Genomic DNA, 16,880 nt, shown 5'->3' with positions numbered 1-16,880 from the left:
AGTCATAGCTATGAGAAGAAATCAACAAATTGGTATATACTAAAACAAGTTGTAAACTACAAAATAGTTTGAGAAAACGTAGTCGATCCATTTCAAAGACAATACTAGAGCAGTGAAATGATTTTCTTGTCTATGATAAACAACCCCTTATTGATTTATTTGAACCATGTTATTTTCTTCTTCATTTTCTTGAAAACTGGGTCATCATATGTTCTCTGCTTTTTGTGACAATAGGTCGTCAATGGAGATGAGAAGATTTCAGATTGGCAAGAGTGTATGGCAAGATTGATGGAGAAAGCTGGACAACAGCTTCAATAATAACACCCAAACCATGCTAAAAAATGTGCCAATCATTTATGTTTATTTGTTTTTCTTTGTTGTTGGTGATGTTCTCGTGAAATGTTTTGCAAGAGAAAAGGGCATTACAAGTGAGTTTGTTTTACAGATGAACTGCATAACCATTAACCAGTAATGATTCAGAGAACATAAGTGTTAGTGCTAAATTTCTGATCTCAAGCAGTTGCCAAAGCCCGACACAGATAATCTAGTAGGCTACATCAACTTTTTTCCACTCCTGTTTTGATATGTCATGCATAACCATCTTTTAATATCTCTATTAGTGGCATATGACATCTTAGAAATGTTATTGCAAGATGTTTTCTCATGCAATTAAGGCATATGTAGTGTGGAGAATTCACAGAAGGTGTACTGGATCACAGTAATGTATGATTTTCTTCTTCTTCTATTTTGTGTGGAGATTTCAACAGTAGTTTTTTTTAAGCAATGTAACAACTTTTTTTTTTTTTGAAAAGCCAAATTAAGTACATTGAAAATGTACTGTAGTGGCAAAATATCAAAAGCCCAAATTACAATGATCAAATAAAAGAGGAAGGGAAAAAGAAGAACAAGATGGCAAAACTAGACTCTATACAAGGAGAGTAGGGAGGGAAAAAAACTTAATCTCGAGAATAAACTGCTCACAGTTCTTAAAGCATCCAGCATCCCATTCCCGTCATATACACCATAAAAAACAATGTGGCATTAGCGTGAGACCAATTGGGTGGAGGCCACATTGACACAAACTCTTTTTACTCTCCTAAATCCTAATAATCAACAATATGAAAGGAAACAGTAATATAGGAAAAATATTGTTGGTCTTTACATTCCTAGCTGTCTGATTCTCGACTTCATGTGGAAAGCAAGTCTTTTAAATCACACCTTTCCCATTTTTATCACAAGGTAGTGCGATTCCCTAGATTCATGTTACTGTCTTTTTCTTTTTTCTTTTCCAAATAAAATAGTGTCTTCTTTATTAGTTTTGTCCCACATTGTTAAAGTACAACAAATACTTGTAATACACTATAGTAGATGGTTAAACATAAATAATTGAAAGAGATGCCATTGCTAAGAGGCCATCTGTCGAAAATGCAACTAGCAATTTTTTTGTTTGGGTAATTTGATAGTTGGGGAGAGAGATTTGAACATTTGACATCTTTGTTAGAAACGCTTCAAGGTGCCAATTGAGTTACAACTTACAAGCCTTACAACAAAATGCAAGTAGCAAATTAAAAGCAATTTTTCTCTTCATATGAGATCTAATTTGTTCAACTTCAGAGGGTTCATTAACCAAAGCACATTCAATTAATTATCTAATATTCCAATTAAACTTTTTCTTGCGGTATTACAATGTTGGTCAGCCATCTAACTAATCTATTTAGTATTTAGTAACTCTTTAATTCGAAAAAATAATGTAAAGATAGTTAAGATTGGACAATACAGTTCTAAAGTGAATCATTAGTCATAACTTGTAACAATTCTTCCCCAGAAAAACAAAAATTAAGGAAAGAATCCTAGTCAACATTTCTAGTCACTCTGCCCAACAAAAACAATTTCTTGTCAGTTTGCAAGACATTAAACTGCATAAACTTCAAGAAACAACATCAGTCATGTTTCGCTAACTGGTAACACGCTAACATCAAATATGAAAACTGTTGTGCTGAAAGAAACTGAAGTTCCTAGCCTAATGTCCACATATAAACCTGGCCCGAATTTGTGGCTCCTGCAAGCATGCCAACATTGTAAGGGTGTGCATCAACCGGCTTGGAACTGCTGACATATGTGGACTTTGTAGCGTGAATATTGTTCCTTTCTGAGTTGGCGAGATAACATCAACTCCTCTCTCCATATTGCCAATGAAGATGTATGAATCATCCCAACCCCATATTGCTCTACTTCCACAAAAAAGAGATGGTTAATGTCAATCTTATTTTCTTGATTGCAACATATTTTATTTATTTGCACTCAGTAATTGGCCATACCTATAATGCCATCAGACCACAGTAAAACAACTTATCCAAACCACATTTTACCTTTTTCTGTGTTTTTGAAAGAGTGGTTTTTCAATTGGGGGGATTGGGTGACTACAGTATATCTATGATTGATATCATCCCTCCTGTCCAAAACACTGGTTAACGCAATGAGTCAAGCATACTTGATTAAAAGTTGGCATTTGCTTTTGCTGTAGTTGCATATAAATAGCAAATGCATAGAGTTGGGTGTGGAAGAGTAATGTTTCAATGCTAGAAATTCTAGTATTATCTCTAATGACCATTGGTGCTTATTCAAGTTAAAGTGCTACAGGTAAACTGGAAAGAGAGGGATTCTTTAATATGGACTGGATTGTTGCTAAATCTGGTAAATTCAATTGTACAGAAACCTGGGAAGCTATCAGATCAAGGCAGCCACTGTTGATTGGTGAAGGATGGTCTCCCATTCATCTACTATCCTAAGGTATGCATTACTTGTTGGTTGGCTTGGCTCTTTGAAATTGATTGACTACCCATGATAGACTTAAATTTTTTATATCAAGGTGACATCTTGCATGTATTTTGTATAGGGTGTAGAGAGACCGATTGAATTTTGAGTGCTCTTTTCCTATTAGAGTGGCATCAAATTCAGATGTTAAGGAGGTAGTGCTGCTTTAAAATCCTATAATGGGGCGTCAAGGCTTTGAAGGGAAGGGTCTCAAATCTGTGATTTGCAAGGTTGCTTGGCATCTGTTGTATATCACAATGACTGCAAAGAAATGCCAGTGTGTTTAATGGTCTCATCAAGTCTCAGGAGAACATAATTCAAGCAATCAACTGGGACGTGAAATCTAGTGTTGGTTGCTGCAAAGGTTTAAAGATTCCGGAAAACAGAAACCTCTGCAATCTCAGGGGTATCTCTTGTTCAGTGTTAACTGGTGGAAAGAAGAGATAATTGTTTAGGAGTCTGGGCTCTTGGTTAGTTTGTTTGTTGTATAAGTTGTTTGTAGTCTTAGCTGCTGGTTTGGTTTGATTTTTTGCAGATTTAGGTGCAGACTGTTGTGCTAAATACAGTTTGCTAGTTCTTATAATAAAAATTAAAAATAAAATAAAATAAATGAAATGCAAAATTAATATCAAAGGTCCATGTCATTCAATTGAATCCATTCCTTGGCATCAAATCATTTTAAAAAAAAAATTAAGCACCATTATTTTGAAAACAACAACACAGCAGTTTCTTCAATAATCATGTGTTCAAGAAAAATTTAGAGACCGGAAAAAGGTTGCTATTAAGGAACAAATTTTTTTTTTTTTTTTTGACAAGTGGTTGCTATTAAGGAACATTTACAAAGTTTAACACAGAATTGTCATATTTGCCATAGAACATCAAGCAGATGGTTCAACAAAAGAAAGACACATCAGCATTTGATGATCTGGAAAAATTTCTAACCTGAAAGAAGAAGTCCAATTGCGTGTCTGATTATTATGATTAATCATTGAGGTGTGCTCAAACTTAACACCAGTCACTATACCAACTGTGTCATCCATGCTACATGAAGACAATTGAAAATTAATTCCTGGAATTAAGATCATATACAGTTTATTCAAAATACCCATGTTAGATTATATACTTTGACTCATAACAAGATAACTAATATAATCAATATATGAAAATTAGGCAAAAAAACAAAAACAAGAATTTTAGTAGCTAGAAATCCCTAAAATCGCACAACAACTATAAAATAAAGGGATCAACTTGAATCTAGTTTTTTCAGCAAGTAGTTTATGAGGTAATGCACTCAATCAGCATTTAACTAGTATTGGAAAATAGCATACACAGTGAAAAGAGCCAACTTTATTTGTAAAAATTTTGAACTAATCATATAAACAAGCATAGATTATATTCTCTAAATTGTTGTCAAATAGTATGAAGCAAACTACCACATATATTTCTAACAGGTCATAAGATATTTAATTTGAAAATCAAAGGTATAATACAACACTACATACCTTGTGGTTACAAGGGAGCTTCCAGAGGGTGAGAAATAGGCAGACTGCACAGCCTTATCGTGGCCAACTTCCTCTAGAGGTCTGGGTTGATTACTTTAATACTTCTCAAATCCCATATGGTGACAGTTCCATCTGAGGAACTGGTAGCCATGATGTTATAGTTTTGTGAGTTAAAATCAATGGAGTTAATCCTATGTGCATGCAATTTTGATTGGGTTGAGCATTTCCTAACCCTCTCATCCCAGATATTCAAACGTCCACAGCCCTCGCTAAAATATAAGCACTTGACATCATCTGATCGTTGAGATAGAGAACATATAGGATCTTCACTTGAATACACCAGGTCAAAGATCTCCTTCTCAACATCCATCAATCGGATAGATCCCAAATCACAACTGGTAAAAATCTGCACTTAAATTCAACAATTATGAATCAGCTAACATCATTTGAATTTATGAAACTCAACAAGTGCCCAATATTTCTAGTGTACAAGCTTGTAACCGGAAAGACACGGCTAGATTTAAATGACATTTTACAAGAGCCAGCCCGAGCAAATAATATTGTACTGTCCAAAGTAGATGACTTAACATGAAGATACGGTTGTATAGACAAAAACCAAAGTCATGTGCATTCATTATTCCAATTCAAAGGAACCAAATTATCCTAGAACANTCTAAAACTTATTACAAAGTGTATATCGTGGGAACCTTCATTTTACACATACATGTGTATAATAAACAGTGCTCAAAGGATAAAAGCATTATTGCCTTATAATTCAACTATTGCCATTTGTGTACATATCTTATAAGAAATGGTTCTACTGCTCCAATTCACTTTTAATCAATCCATTGTACTGCATATGTAAATGAATAGTGGAAAATGCTGACGTAGAATCAATCAGTACCGTTACAGAAAATTCTTACGTTACTAGTAAAGATTCAGCATCTTCCTCAGGATACCAGTGTGACAGACAGTATGATTGTTGAATGTCAAAGTAGTAACAAGATGATACAATTTCAACCCACCACATCTGGGAGTATCTTAGTGACTTCATAACTTAAAACACACATTGAAGTTTCAAGGCAAACAAATGTAAATGTGGTTCATAATTTTTAGAACTATTTGACATGCCAACAATAGCAAAGCATGTAAGCACAATACAACCAATCTTTGAAACCATATTAATTACCTTTTCAAAGTAATGTTGATGCATTGAAATTCCTGAAATGGTACCGGCACGTGGGCGATACAAATAAAGCCTATCATCATCTTCAGAATCAACATCCCAAAAGCCAACATTCCCAAAATTGTTCCCAACCACAATCATTGTGGCATTGCTACAAGGCAAAAACCTCAAATCCATTATCCTCCGAGGCACAACTCGCGCAATATTCTTCGGATTCAGACTCATAGACCCCAATTCCAATCCCAAACACTCACCCTATATCGAATTCCCGCCACCAAATTCATCCTTTTCGTCAGAAGTTTTCGAAAAGACCTTCGGATTTCAATTGTGGTTTGTGTTTTGGGTCTCTTCTCCTCTGAACTCGCTTTGAACGATTTGGTTACAACTCTACCATTAAAAAAGAAAAAAGGAAATTTGAGAAATGGGTTTTGAAATTGAAGTGAAAATAATGAGGGGTTTTCGGTTTTTTGATGATTCAATTACAAAGATAGGTTTATTTTGATGAAGAGAGAGAGAGACCTTTGGCGCTTTGAAGAGGCGGCGGAGGAGAGCTCAGTGGCTTTGGAGTGGATTTTAAGGGCAGCCACAATTTCTTGGTTGCGGCGAATGTTGTCGAGGCACTTCTGCTCGTAGTCTGTGAGTTTCTGAGACGACACCATGGGAGAGCTTAAAGCCAAACGCTCACTCACAGAGAGTGAGAGAGAGAGCCCTCTGGGGTTGTATATTTGGCGGGAATAAAAACATTATAGGTTTAATCACCATTTACTCCTCAGTTCTTTTGTCTCATTCTCATGTTCCAAAATGGTACTCATTTTTCAAGTTCTTCTATTTATTTTTGTTTATTTCTTTTATAATAAATTAATAGTTGGAAAGTTAGAATAGAGACATAGGATTTTAATAATTTATTTATCTAGCAATTGTTAAATATGTTATGTTTTTAAACTTATTGACTTATCCTAGTTTCTCATGAACCTAAATTAACTCTCACGCTTATTTGGATTAAACCATTAAAAAATTAATTTTTTTTTCACAAGATGGTGGATAAGATTAAAAAAAAGGTCAAGGGTGATGTGTTGAAATTTCATTGGTACGATGTTATAACTTATAACAGTGTTATTTCACATGTACTTATGACATTGAGCATGAGGTGTCAAATTGCCATTTACAAATACAACCTTATTAGATTAGGTGCTTCCTCCCAGAATGGAACTTTGTAAGGACCCTACTTTGGAGACCAATTATTTTACGTCCTCATTTTTTCTAAAACTATGATATGATCAAATGTGATTGTTTATGTACTACTTTTTCTCTATCACTTACAATTTGAAGGAACTCTTTCAACCTATTACATGGCAATTAGTAAAACTATCCACGTGTATTAAATCACATGATTTATTAATTATTTACACACATCAAATTACTATTAAGTATGTCAATGACTTGATGATGTGTATTATGACTAGAGGATGGCTACACGCCCACACGCAATGTCATTCGAGACGTCAATAGAAGATTGGTATCTAGAGGATGGCATATGTGAAAAAGTTACTACCGATAGTGGTGATTGGTGTGACCTAAGGATGGCAATAACAAAGACCATAGGAGAATGACACATTTAGCTGAAAAACATCGGCAAAAGAAAGGATCATAGTGGTTGGAATACATCACATAAGATAGTGTTGTGGTGAGGTGCATGAACAAGTTAGCAATCTTTTAAGAACTAGATAAAAACCTAGCTCTAATACTACGTTAAATCCAAGGATATGTTACATTATTAAATAAACAACATGATAACCTATTAATGTAGAACAATAGTGCAATGTAAAGTACAATGAGCACAACAATGGGCTTGAGCTTGATGTTGTAATAGTAAAAGTGAGTTCAACCATAGACTTTTCTTCAATCCAAATGAACTATGTTAGGGGAAGTCCTTATATCTCTTTAATTTTTTAGGTAGCTAAGAAATGGCTTAAATTTTTTTTTTTTTCACAAGATGGTGGATAAGATTAAAAAAAAAGGTCAAGGGTGATGTGTTGAAATTTCATTTGTACAATTGTACTTATAACAGTGTTATTTCACATGTACTTATGACATTGAGCATGAGGTGTCAAATTGCCATTTACAAATACAACCTTATTAGATTAGGTGCTTCCTCCCAGAATGGAACTTTGTAAGGACCCCTACTTTGGAGACCAATTATTTTACGTCCTCATTTTTTCTAAAACTATGATATGATCAAATGTGATTGTTTACGTACTATTTTTTCTTTATCACTTATAATTTGAAGGAACTCTTTCAACCCATTACATGGTAATTAGTAAAACTATCCACGTGTATTAAATCACATGATTTATTAATTATTTACATACATCAAATTACTATTAAGTATGTCAATGACTTGATGATGTGTATTATGACTAGAGGATGGCTACACGCCCACACGCAATGTCATTCGAGACGTCAATAGAAGATTGGTATCTAGAGGATGGCATATGTGAAAAAGTTACTACCGATAGTGGTGATTGGTGTGACCTAAGGATGGCAATAACAAAGACCATAGGAGAATGACACATTTAGCTGAAAAACATCGGCAAAAGAAAGGATCATAGTGGTTGGAATACATCACATAAGATAGTGTTGTGGTGAGGTGCATGAACAAGTTAGCAATCTTTTAAGAACTAGATAAAAACCTAGCTCTAATACTACGTTAAATCCAAGGATATGTTACATTATTAAATAAACAACATGATAACCTATTAATGTAGAACAATAGTGCAATGTAAAGTACAATGAGCACAACAATGGGCTTGAGCTTGATGTTGTAATAGTAAAAGTGAGTTCAACCATAGACTTTTCTTCAATCCAAATGAACTATGTTAGGGGAAGTCCTTATATCTCTTTAATTTTTTAGGTAGCTAAGAAATGGCTTCTGCGGAATAGGTACCCTCTTGACAATCCAACCAACTAGCCAAGATACCATTGCCATTCCAATGCATGTAGCCCATTGCCACCAATTCAAACTTTCTGTATATTCAATCCACTTCAAATATTCTACCATGACCACCTGAAGGACTATGGTTATGGCAACGATACTCAAAAACAACTTGTTGCTATGGATTCCTTTGAAGATGTTCTCCTCAGTGAGCTTTCTTGCATTGAGTTGATTGAAGACTTGGCAAAGGACGAAAGTATTGAAGATCAAGGTATCCCTCACCTTCTCACACACATCAAATATTAATTGCCCTTTGAATTCTAAGGTCAGGATGACCACAATCTGATACAAAACTTGGGCTAAGAGGTTTCTCCACATATTGTTCGTAATAAGTGGCTTAGTCCAACCCATTAGTGGCTTTTCCATCAATGCCTTTTTAGGTTGCTCAGTTGCAAGAGCTAAAGCTCCCAAGTTATGCGTAATTAGGTTCACCCATAATAACTGGACCCCTGTTAATGGTCCTTTGTTAACGAAAATGATAGCCACAAAGTTAACAATAACAGCAACAACATTCACAATGAGTTGAAACTGAATAAACTTTTGGATGTTTTTGTGGACGCATCTTCCCCACCTTAAAACTTTGGCCACAGAAGCAAAGCCGTTTTCCAAAATGACGATATCTGAGCTCAACCTTGCCACCTCCGTGCCATGAATTCCTATAGAAAGTCCTATATCAGCTTCTTTCAATGCTGGTGCATCATTTATGCCACCTCCTGTGACTGCAACTATATGACCTTTTTGTTTCAAGCATTCTACCATTAGACTTTTGTCCTCAGGGGATGCTTTAGCCATAACATAAATTTTATCAACTTTCTCCATTCTCTCCTCTGGTGTGTAGTTTCTGAATTCCATGCCATCAATCACTACTCCATTGACCATATCCTGACCTATCCTGAGTATCCCACATTCAGTGGCAATAGCTCTTGCTGTGAAAACATTGTCTCCAGTGATCATTTTGATATTTACACCTGCATATTGGCAATCTTCCACGGCTTTCCTCACCTCTGGACAACATGGGTCCTTAAGTCCCACCAACCCTAATAGTGTCAAACCTTCTTCTATATTTTTATCTTTTGTATCATATTCTTGATCTTCTTCTGAAAGCTTCTTATGTGCAAAAGCAACGCACTGGAGGCTACTCGCTTCCATGCCCTGAATAATTCGCTCAAATTTCATCCTTTCATGATCATCTAGCTCTTTCACAATTCCAGAAGCATCATAGTAGCTCGAACACATTTTTAGTATTATTTCTGTAGCTCCTTTCCAATGTACATGGATTGTGCTGTCTACCATTCTCCTTAGTAGAACCCCACTTCGTTTCATGTGTGAATTGAATGCTTCAACAGAAAATAGTGTACAATTGTGCATCAATTGCTCCATTTCCATGTTTAACTCTAGAATAGCCCATGAAAGAATGGCTTTTTCTGTTGGATTGCTTAAGAAGTCAATTTCAAATCTTGAAGTAGGCTTGTAAGCAGTACTAGTTGCATTCATAGCAACTCCTTCCAGGACTAATTCAAGAAAATACGGAGCAATTGATGAATAAGTAGCTGCATCAAAAGATTCTTTCCCTAGCCAAAACTTTGTCACCTTCATTTGATTCAAGGTGAGACTGCCTGCTATGTCAGTACAAATGGTGGTGGCAAAGCCCATCGTCTCAAAAGCTGAAAGCTTTCGCACCATTGCCTGATCAACCATCATTTTTTTCATGGAATAAACGTGTGTACGCTTCACAGCCAAAGAAAACCCTTTGGGAATCACAAGTTCAACTATAGTAGTTGCAGTAGCTAAAATTTGCATAGCTCTCACCATGACACAAAACTTTTTCTTGTTGCCATGAAACTCTTCAATTATACATTCATCTTCTGTATTCCCCGTGAAGTATCGAACCAACAAGACTACAAGAGCTAGGAAAGCAATTGCCAAACCAACCTTACGAATTGATGAAGTTAGTTTGTTGAGCCGAACTTGTAAAGGTGTTTGTTCATTGGAATCATGATTGATTGAGCTCATCATATCGCCCCATGTTGTGTTCTTCCCAACTGAAATGACAAGCATTCGAGCATGGCCATCAACCACCTTAGTACCAGAAAACAAAAATGGATGATCGCAATTTACTTCTACATGATCACTATCGTCCTGTGTGATACTGGATTCCTCCACTTTTAAAGAGTGCCCTTCTAAGAATAGGCCATCTGCTGGAACTTGATCTCCAATCTCTAAGAAAATGACATCTCCAACAACGAGTTCAAAGATTGAGACCTTTTGATGTATCCTAGCTCTCACAACTTTAATTTGGATATTGTTGCTGAGTTCGGATAACTTATGGAATTGTTTGCTTTGCCAAAAGTTACTTATGGCAGAGATCACAACAAGAAGAAATAAAGCAGCAAGTATGCTTTCATCTTCATACCATCCTGCTAGTGTTTCATTGTGCATCATGTCAAACGCAAGACATGATACAACGCTAAGTAAGCTGATGATAATGGTAAGATCCTTGAACTCTTTTACTACAAAGTGGAAGAAGCTCTTTCTTTGTGGTCTTTTATACGTGTTTGAGCCAAAAGACTCACGTCGACGAGTAATGTCTTCAACATTGCCATGAATCCCAAATTCAACATTGGTTTCAAGTGTGGATGCTACTCCATCCACCCCTCCAATATTTTGGAGCTTGTCAGCATTTTTCTCTTTCACAAGCTTGGTGAGACTTGTTTGATCAATTTTGAACCTATTGTCTGCTGGTTTTATATCCAAAATGATGGAAGATGAATTTTGTGAAACCTTAGCTGTTTTCCTATCGGGTAGAGAATCTTTGAAAAATGATAGGAGGGCTCTAGAACAATAGATGGAAACAAAAGCTGAGCGCCATCTCTTGTTAGCTGCACTAGGGGTGTTGGGTACATGACATAAAGACTTGTTGCACTCCATGTTTTCTTTAATAATGGTAGACAGAATTTGGAAAGTACAAGAGGATCGAAAGTAATAGAAGTATAAATTAGATAATCTTTAAGAAAGCATGGAAGAAAGTGTAGGAAAAATAAAGGCTTTTAGGAATGATAAATGAAGCGAAGGAGAATGAAGGTTTGGTGTACTTGTAATGCTAAATGGATAAATTACTCATAAGAATTGGACTTGCAACTTGGGAATAAATTGGAGCCTCACCACTTATATATACATACGAAGTGTCTGGCTGTCTCTTTATCTTAAGTATTAATAATATTATAATAATAGTTTGTTTGGTATCAGTTTATAAGCTTAACTTTTAGAGTTCGTTTAGATACAACTTATTTTACTGAAAACTGAAAATATTGTAGCAAAATAATTTTTAATGTGTGAATAATGCCGTGAGACTCATTTTTAATTTTTTTTTATAATGTGGCTGTGGGTCCCGTGAATAGTATGTGAACAGTGCACTTTGTCTCTTGAAATAGTGAAACACGTGCATAAAAAAAAAAATTAAATAAATAAAGATAAAAAGAAAGAAGAAGAAGAAGAAAAACACAAAACGGCAGACTCAAGTATTTTATCTAGATCCAATCACATACTTAGTCTTTTGCTTTTTTCAACTTTTATGTATAATGTTTTAAAATCTCACTTTTTCTTGCATTTTCTCATTTTTCTCAAAAATTTTCAAGATACAAGTATACTTTAGCACACTTTTAGCAAAAAAATTTCAAAAAAAAGTTAGATAAGTTGTTTCCAAACGAACCTTAAGTAGATTAGCTTAAAGGTGAACTCTATTCTTATATATATATATATATAACACCCATAGTTTTATCATTGGATCGAACACATTATTTAAATGTGAGACTTTAAGCTTTATATTTTCATAAACCTACCCAAACAATTTCAAACAAAAATCAGCCTCACATATAAAATGCACATTTATAAAAGTTTGGGGTTGAAAATGTCTTCACTGATCAGGTTTTCTTTGTTCTTAATTTCCCAATAAGTGTCTAAATTAAGATGATCACTAAGGAGTCAGAAGACTAGAAAGCATTAGAAACGTAGAAAACCCTCCAAGCCGAAAAATATATAGTTCCTGGCAGCTGCAGCCGTAAAGAGAGGTAAAAAAAAAAGGTAGCATTCGCATTCTGTTTAAGTCCCTTATTGGCACTTCGTGTAATGAAAGAGAAATGGTGGAGTTGTTGTTGTAGTTGTATATGACTATATACAAACTACAAAGAAACTACTACACCAGGTGAGAAATGAAGGCAACAGTGTAGTGTGGAACATTGGCCGCAACACTTGAAGGCCATGGTGGTCACAGGTCCACCCTAACGTGAAAAAAAAAAATATATTAAATATAATAATTTAAAATTTTATGTTTGTCTATTTTTCAAAAAGAATTTGGAAACACCCTCAGTTTTTTTTTATGCTAATAAAATTAAACTTTGCTTCATAATTTATTATACTTAACAATATATTGGGGTTTTCATGCAAAAAGAAAAAGACCAAAAAAAAAATTTTGAACTAAAATCTGAAAAAAAAAAAAAAAATTAAAACATAGCAAGTCCAAAAAATTATAAAATGCACATTTATAAAAGTTTGGGGTTGAAAATGTCTTCACTGATCAGGTTTTCTTTGTTCTTAATTTCCCAATAAGTGTCTAAATTAAGATGATCACTAAGGAGTCAGAAGACTAGAAAGCATTAGATACGTAGAAGACCCTCCAAGCCGAAAAATATATAGTTCCTGGCAGCTGCAGCCGTAAAGAGAGGTAAAAAAAAAGGTAGCATTCGCATTCTGTTTAAGTCCCTTATTGGCACTTCGTGTAATGAAAGAGAAATGGTGGAGTTGTTGTTGTAGTTGTATACGACTATATACAAACTACAAAGAAACTACTACACCAGGTGAGAAATGAAGGCAACAGTGTAGTGTGGAACATTGGCCGCAACACGTCCACCCTAACGTGAAAAAAAAAATATATATAATAATTTAAAATTTTATGTTTGTCTATTTTTCAAAAAGAATTTGGAAACACCCTCAGTTTTTTTTATACTAATAAAATTAAACTTCGCTTCATAATTTATTATACTTAACAATATATTGGGGTTTTCATGCAAAAAGAAAAAGACCAAAAAAAAATTTTGAACTAAAATCTGAAAAAAAAAAAAAATTATAACATAGCAAGTCCAAAAAATTATAACATTGCTTGATTGTGTACATTGAAAGAGATGTGAGTTGTAGTATTGATGATGAGACTATTATGCAACGATTTCAAAATATAAAAACTCGTAAAAAAAAATTGTAAATTTTATGTATTTATGTGTTTTTTTTATTTTGTTATTGTCAATATATGAATTTTTTTTTTTATTAAATTGTGTAATTTATACTTTTTAAAAAATACCGTGAAAAAATTCCGAAACCGCCAGTAGTGTGGAAGGAACAACAGCCGCAAAGAGATTTATCCATCACGCGCATATGCATGTTTCATGCAACCTCTTTTGAATAGTATGATTTAAGATATGTCCCACAATGAAACTTTATAATAAAAAAATTGACCTACTTTGCCATTTATTGAAAAAAGAGAAGATTCTTTTTTCACCTGGTATTATTATTATTATTATTATTATTATTTAATACGTTGTGTATGTCAACTGTCAAGGCATATTATTATTTAATTTATCTAAAAGATTTTAATGTGTATTCTTTTATGTTTTCTAAAACTCCTATTATATTTTAATCGGTAATATTTAATTTCTTAAATTAAAATATTGATTTAAAATGTTTTAAAATGTGGGTTTTTGTTAACTTGATAGATCAATTTTTTTTTTTTTCATCAAATAAGAGGCTTGAATAGAGTCTCTTATCATTGAATAAAAGGTCTGGATACATCTAATCTACACACACAAAATGTATTTTGGAGTAATAACAAAAAGCACTTATTATGGAGTGATCACTATAAATTTCAAATCGTATATATCTATAAAAAAAATTGTTTGAAGGGAATTGATTGTGATTAATACAATTTAAAGATAATTACACATGACTGGATAAAATAATTTATATATCTTTGATTTTATATATATATATATATATATAAATTAGCCTCTGAGCACGTACTCGCACACGTGCTTAAAGGCCTTTTTTCTTTTTTGGTAAAGGTTAATAATTTGCACCTATTATAATTTAGAATTTTTTTTTATTCTTCAAACAAATAAAAATGATAAACTTTAAAGATAAACAGTAACTGTAATGAAGTATTTGAATACAGATAGATAACAAATAAAGATAGGAATTAGACAATTAAATACAAATGGGTGGCGAGAATAATGGTTTTTTTCCCCCCTTTTGTATGTGAGATAGTACGTATTACTCTTTTAACATTTTTTGGAAGAAGTAATTTATAAAGATAATTGAAGTATTTGAATTCAAATAGATAATAAATACATATAAGAATCATATATTTGAATACAAATATGTGGTGAGAATAAAGGGTTTTTTTTTTTTTCTTCCTCTTGTACATGAGATAGTATTACTGTTTTAACATTTTTTACTTTTTTGTGACAAAAAAAAAAAAAAAAACTAAAGGTTATGTTATTTCAAAATTTGTTTGAAAATATTTTAGTATGCCAAAAATTGAAGACAATGAAAAAGGGGATTCATCTTTTTTTATTTTTTTTTATTATTCCCGAATCATCTTATTAATAGTATAGATAAATCATGAAGTTGGAATTGCATTTTCATAATAGATGTAATTGTGCAAGGTTTCATTTGATTGGTAACATGTATTTAAAGTTTAAACCTGCCGTTTTTTAGTTCATATAAAAAAAAATGCCCTATTTTAAAGTATAACTTTTAAAATCTTTTTTTAAATTATAGATCTTTTTATAGTAATTTTTTTAATCTGAAAAAATAAATTGTTTTAAATGACCACTAAGTTGCGTTGTTTTATTGGAGTCCTTTTCCTGTTTTTTGTTATTATTATTATTATTATGCCTTTGTTGGTTCGCAACTTGACTCTTTTTTGGATTTAGACTAGAATTTATGTCATGAAGCACAAACATAAACACACAATTAAGAGTGCATGCATTTGGACAAAAAACCGCCAGTCTTAAGTCTTAAGTCTTAACACTAAAAGGATGATATCAAAGAAATCAAAGGAATTGACAATCAATGTCGTCAATTTGAAGAAAATATAACAAGACAAAGATTTGAAACCCACATTTTTTTTTTTACCTTTTTTTTTTTTTGGGCTACGTCAACCTGGCCGTAAATGTGGCTTACCTACCTACCCAAGAAAAATTGCCCACATTTTTCTTGGTAGCCAAAATGCCCACCTACACCAACAACTAATTAGTATTTTGGTCTGATGATAAAATTATTCAATTGTCCTTAATTATTGGTCTATTTTTATTTTTATGTTACTTGGAGTTGGAGAAGCCATAACTCTTAAGAAATAGAAGAAGAAGAAGAAGAAGAAAATAATAATAATAATTACTCTTAAGTAAGTTTCCTTTATTCTCTAGCCAAAAAAGAAAAAGACAAAAAAGAAGTAATTAAGTTTCCTTTATTCTACTATTTGGACTATTTTCCACAAATGCTAGGGTTAAGATTCTTAAGAATGCGTTAAAAAAGAGTAAGCTTCCTATATAAAAGAGTGTAAGGACCTGAATTGTGGCTCAGTCCAAGATGAGTGGAATTAGGCTCAAAAAGCCCAAAATAATGAATTTGTAGAGAGTGGGTCAAAGAACTAGGCCCTAATGAATTGGACAACAACTAATATGGAGTTGGATGGCAATCATGTACAAATAAGAAATACTAACATGAACGAACTTCTTGTCCGAGGAGGCAAGTGTTCATATAAATCCACTCAACATAGTACAAGTGCGATTTTTCTTGTTACCATCCCCTTTTTCATCCTTCCACATGTAGATTTGGATTGATAGTATTGATACTTGTCCCATCAGCCTCTCCCTAAAGTCTTTGGTAGTAGCTGTAAGGCTATAAAGCATTGCTTAATCAGCTGCAGAGCATTTAATGTGATGTTAGCAACTTTTTCTTAGATATTTCATAGCTCTCCTTTGTCCTTTTCCTTCTTGATACCTATCCTCTATGGCGGAATGGTCTGGAGCATTGTTCTTGATGGCAAACCATACCCTCTAGCCTCGACCTTGCCCAACCGAGGAGGGATTCTTCCTTGGGCACCCCCTTGGGTGGCTTTAATAGGAATTTTCTCTTCACTTACTAATGTAGATCCTTATGAAAGTGTTTTACCCGTCCTCGGATTGTTTGGCATCCTCGGGTTGGGCCTTTGGCCCAATATATACGTAGATATGGGCTTCTGGGCCATTCCCCCTACAATAGCCCCTCGAGATTCTTCTTTCTGACTCCTCGGGAAGAAAGGAGGATTTCGATATGGTGATAGTTCCTTTGCGCCCAT

General features: G+C 33.8%; 2 protein-coding genes across 2 annotated transcripts; both read right to left on the bottom strand.

Annotated features, from left to right (window-relative positions):
* Positions 1 to 1,686: 1,686 nt before the first annotated feature.
* On the bottom strand, positions 1,687 to 6,301 carry LOC111998901 (uncharacterized). The gene is given in 6 exon segments (XM_065761874.1): positions 1,687 to 2,092; positions 2,095 to 2,228; positions 3,757 to 3,855; positions 4,317 to 4,413; positions 4,416 to 4,722; positions 5,506 to 6,301. Coding segments are annotated over 6 exon segments (936 nt in total). The 5' UTR covers positions 5,728 to 6,301; the 3' UTR covers positions 1,687 to 2,015.
* Positions 6,302 to 8,401: 2,100 nt separating this feature from the next.
* On the bottom strand, positions 8,402 to 16,880 carry LOC111998900 (putative calcium-transporting ATPase 13, plasma membrane-type). Its single transcript, XM_065761855.1, has 2 exons — positions 16,768 to 16,880; positions 8,402 to 11,498 (listed from the first exon to the last, which is right to left on the bottom strand). Exons 1-2 carry the CDS (start codon positions 16,878 to 16,880, stop codon positions 8,402 to 8,404), a joined length of 3,210 nt encoding a protein of 1,069 aa, XP_065617927.1.

Source organism: Quercus suber, unplaced genomic scaffold (genome assembly GCF_002906115.3).
Source record: "Quercus suber isolate HL8 unplaced genomic scaffold, Cork oak 2.0 scaffold_432, whole genome shotgun sequence".
Taxonomy (NCBI): Eukaryota; Viridiplantae; Streptophyta; class Magnoliopsida; order Fagales; family Fagaceae; genus Quercus; species Quercus suber.
The sequence above is the reverse complement of the archived record's forward strand: the minus strand, read 5'-3'. Positions and strand labels throughout refer to the sequence as shown.

Coding starts and splice junctions, on each gene's coding strand:
- LOC111998900 (XM_065761855.1), bottom strand. CDS start 16,880: ATGGGCGCAAAGGAACTATCACCATATCGAAATCCTCCTTTCTTCCCG. Junction 11,499..16,767: donor GCCCAGAAGCCCATATCTAC/GTATATATTGGG, acceptor GCTTTCTTAAAG/ATTATCTAATTTATACTTCT.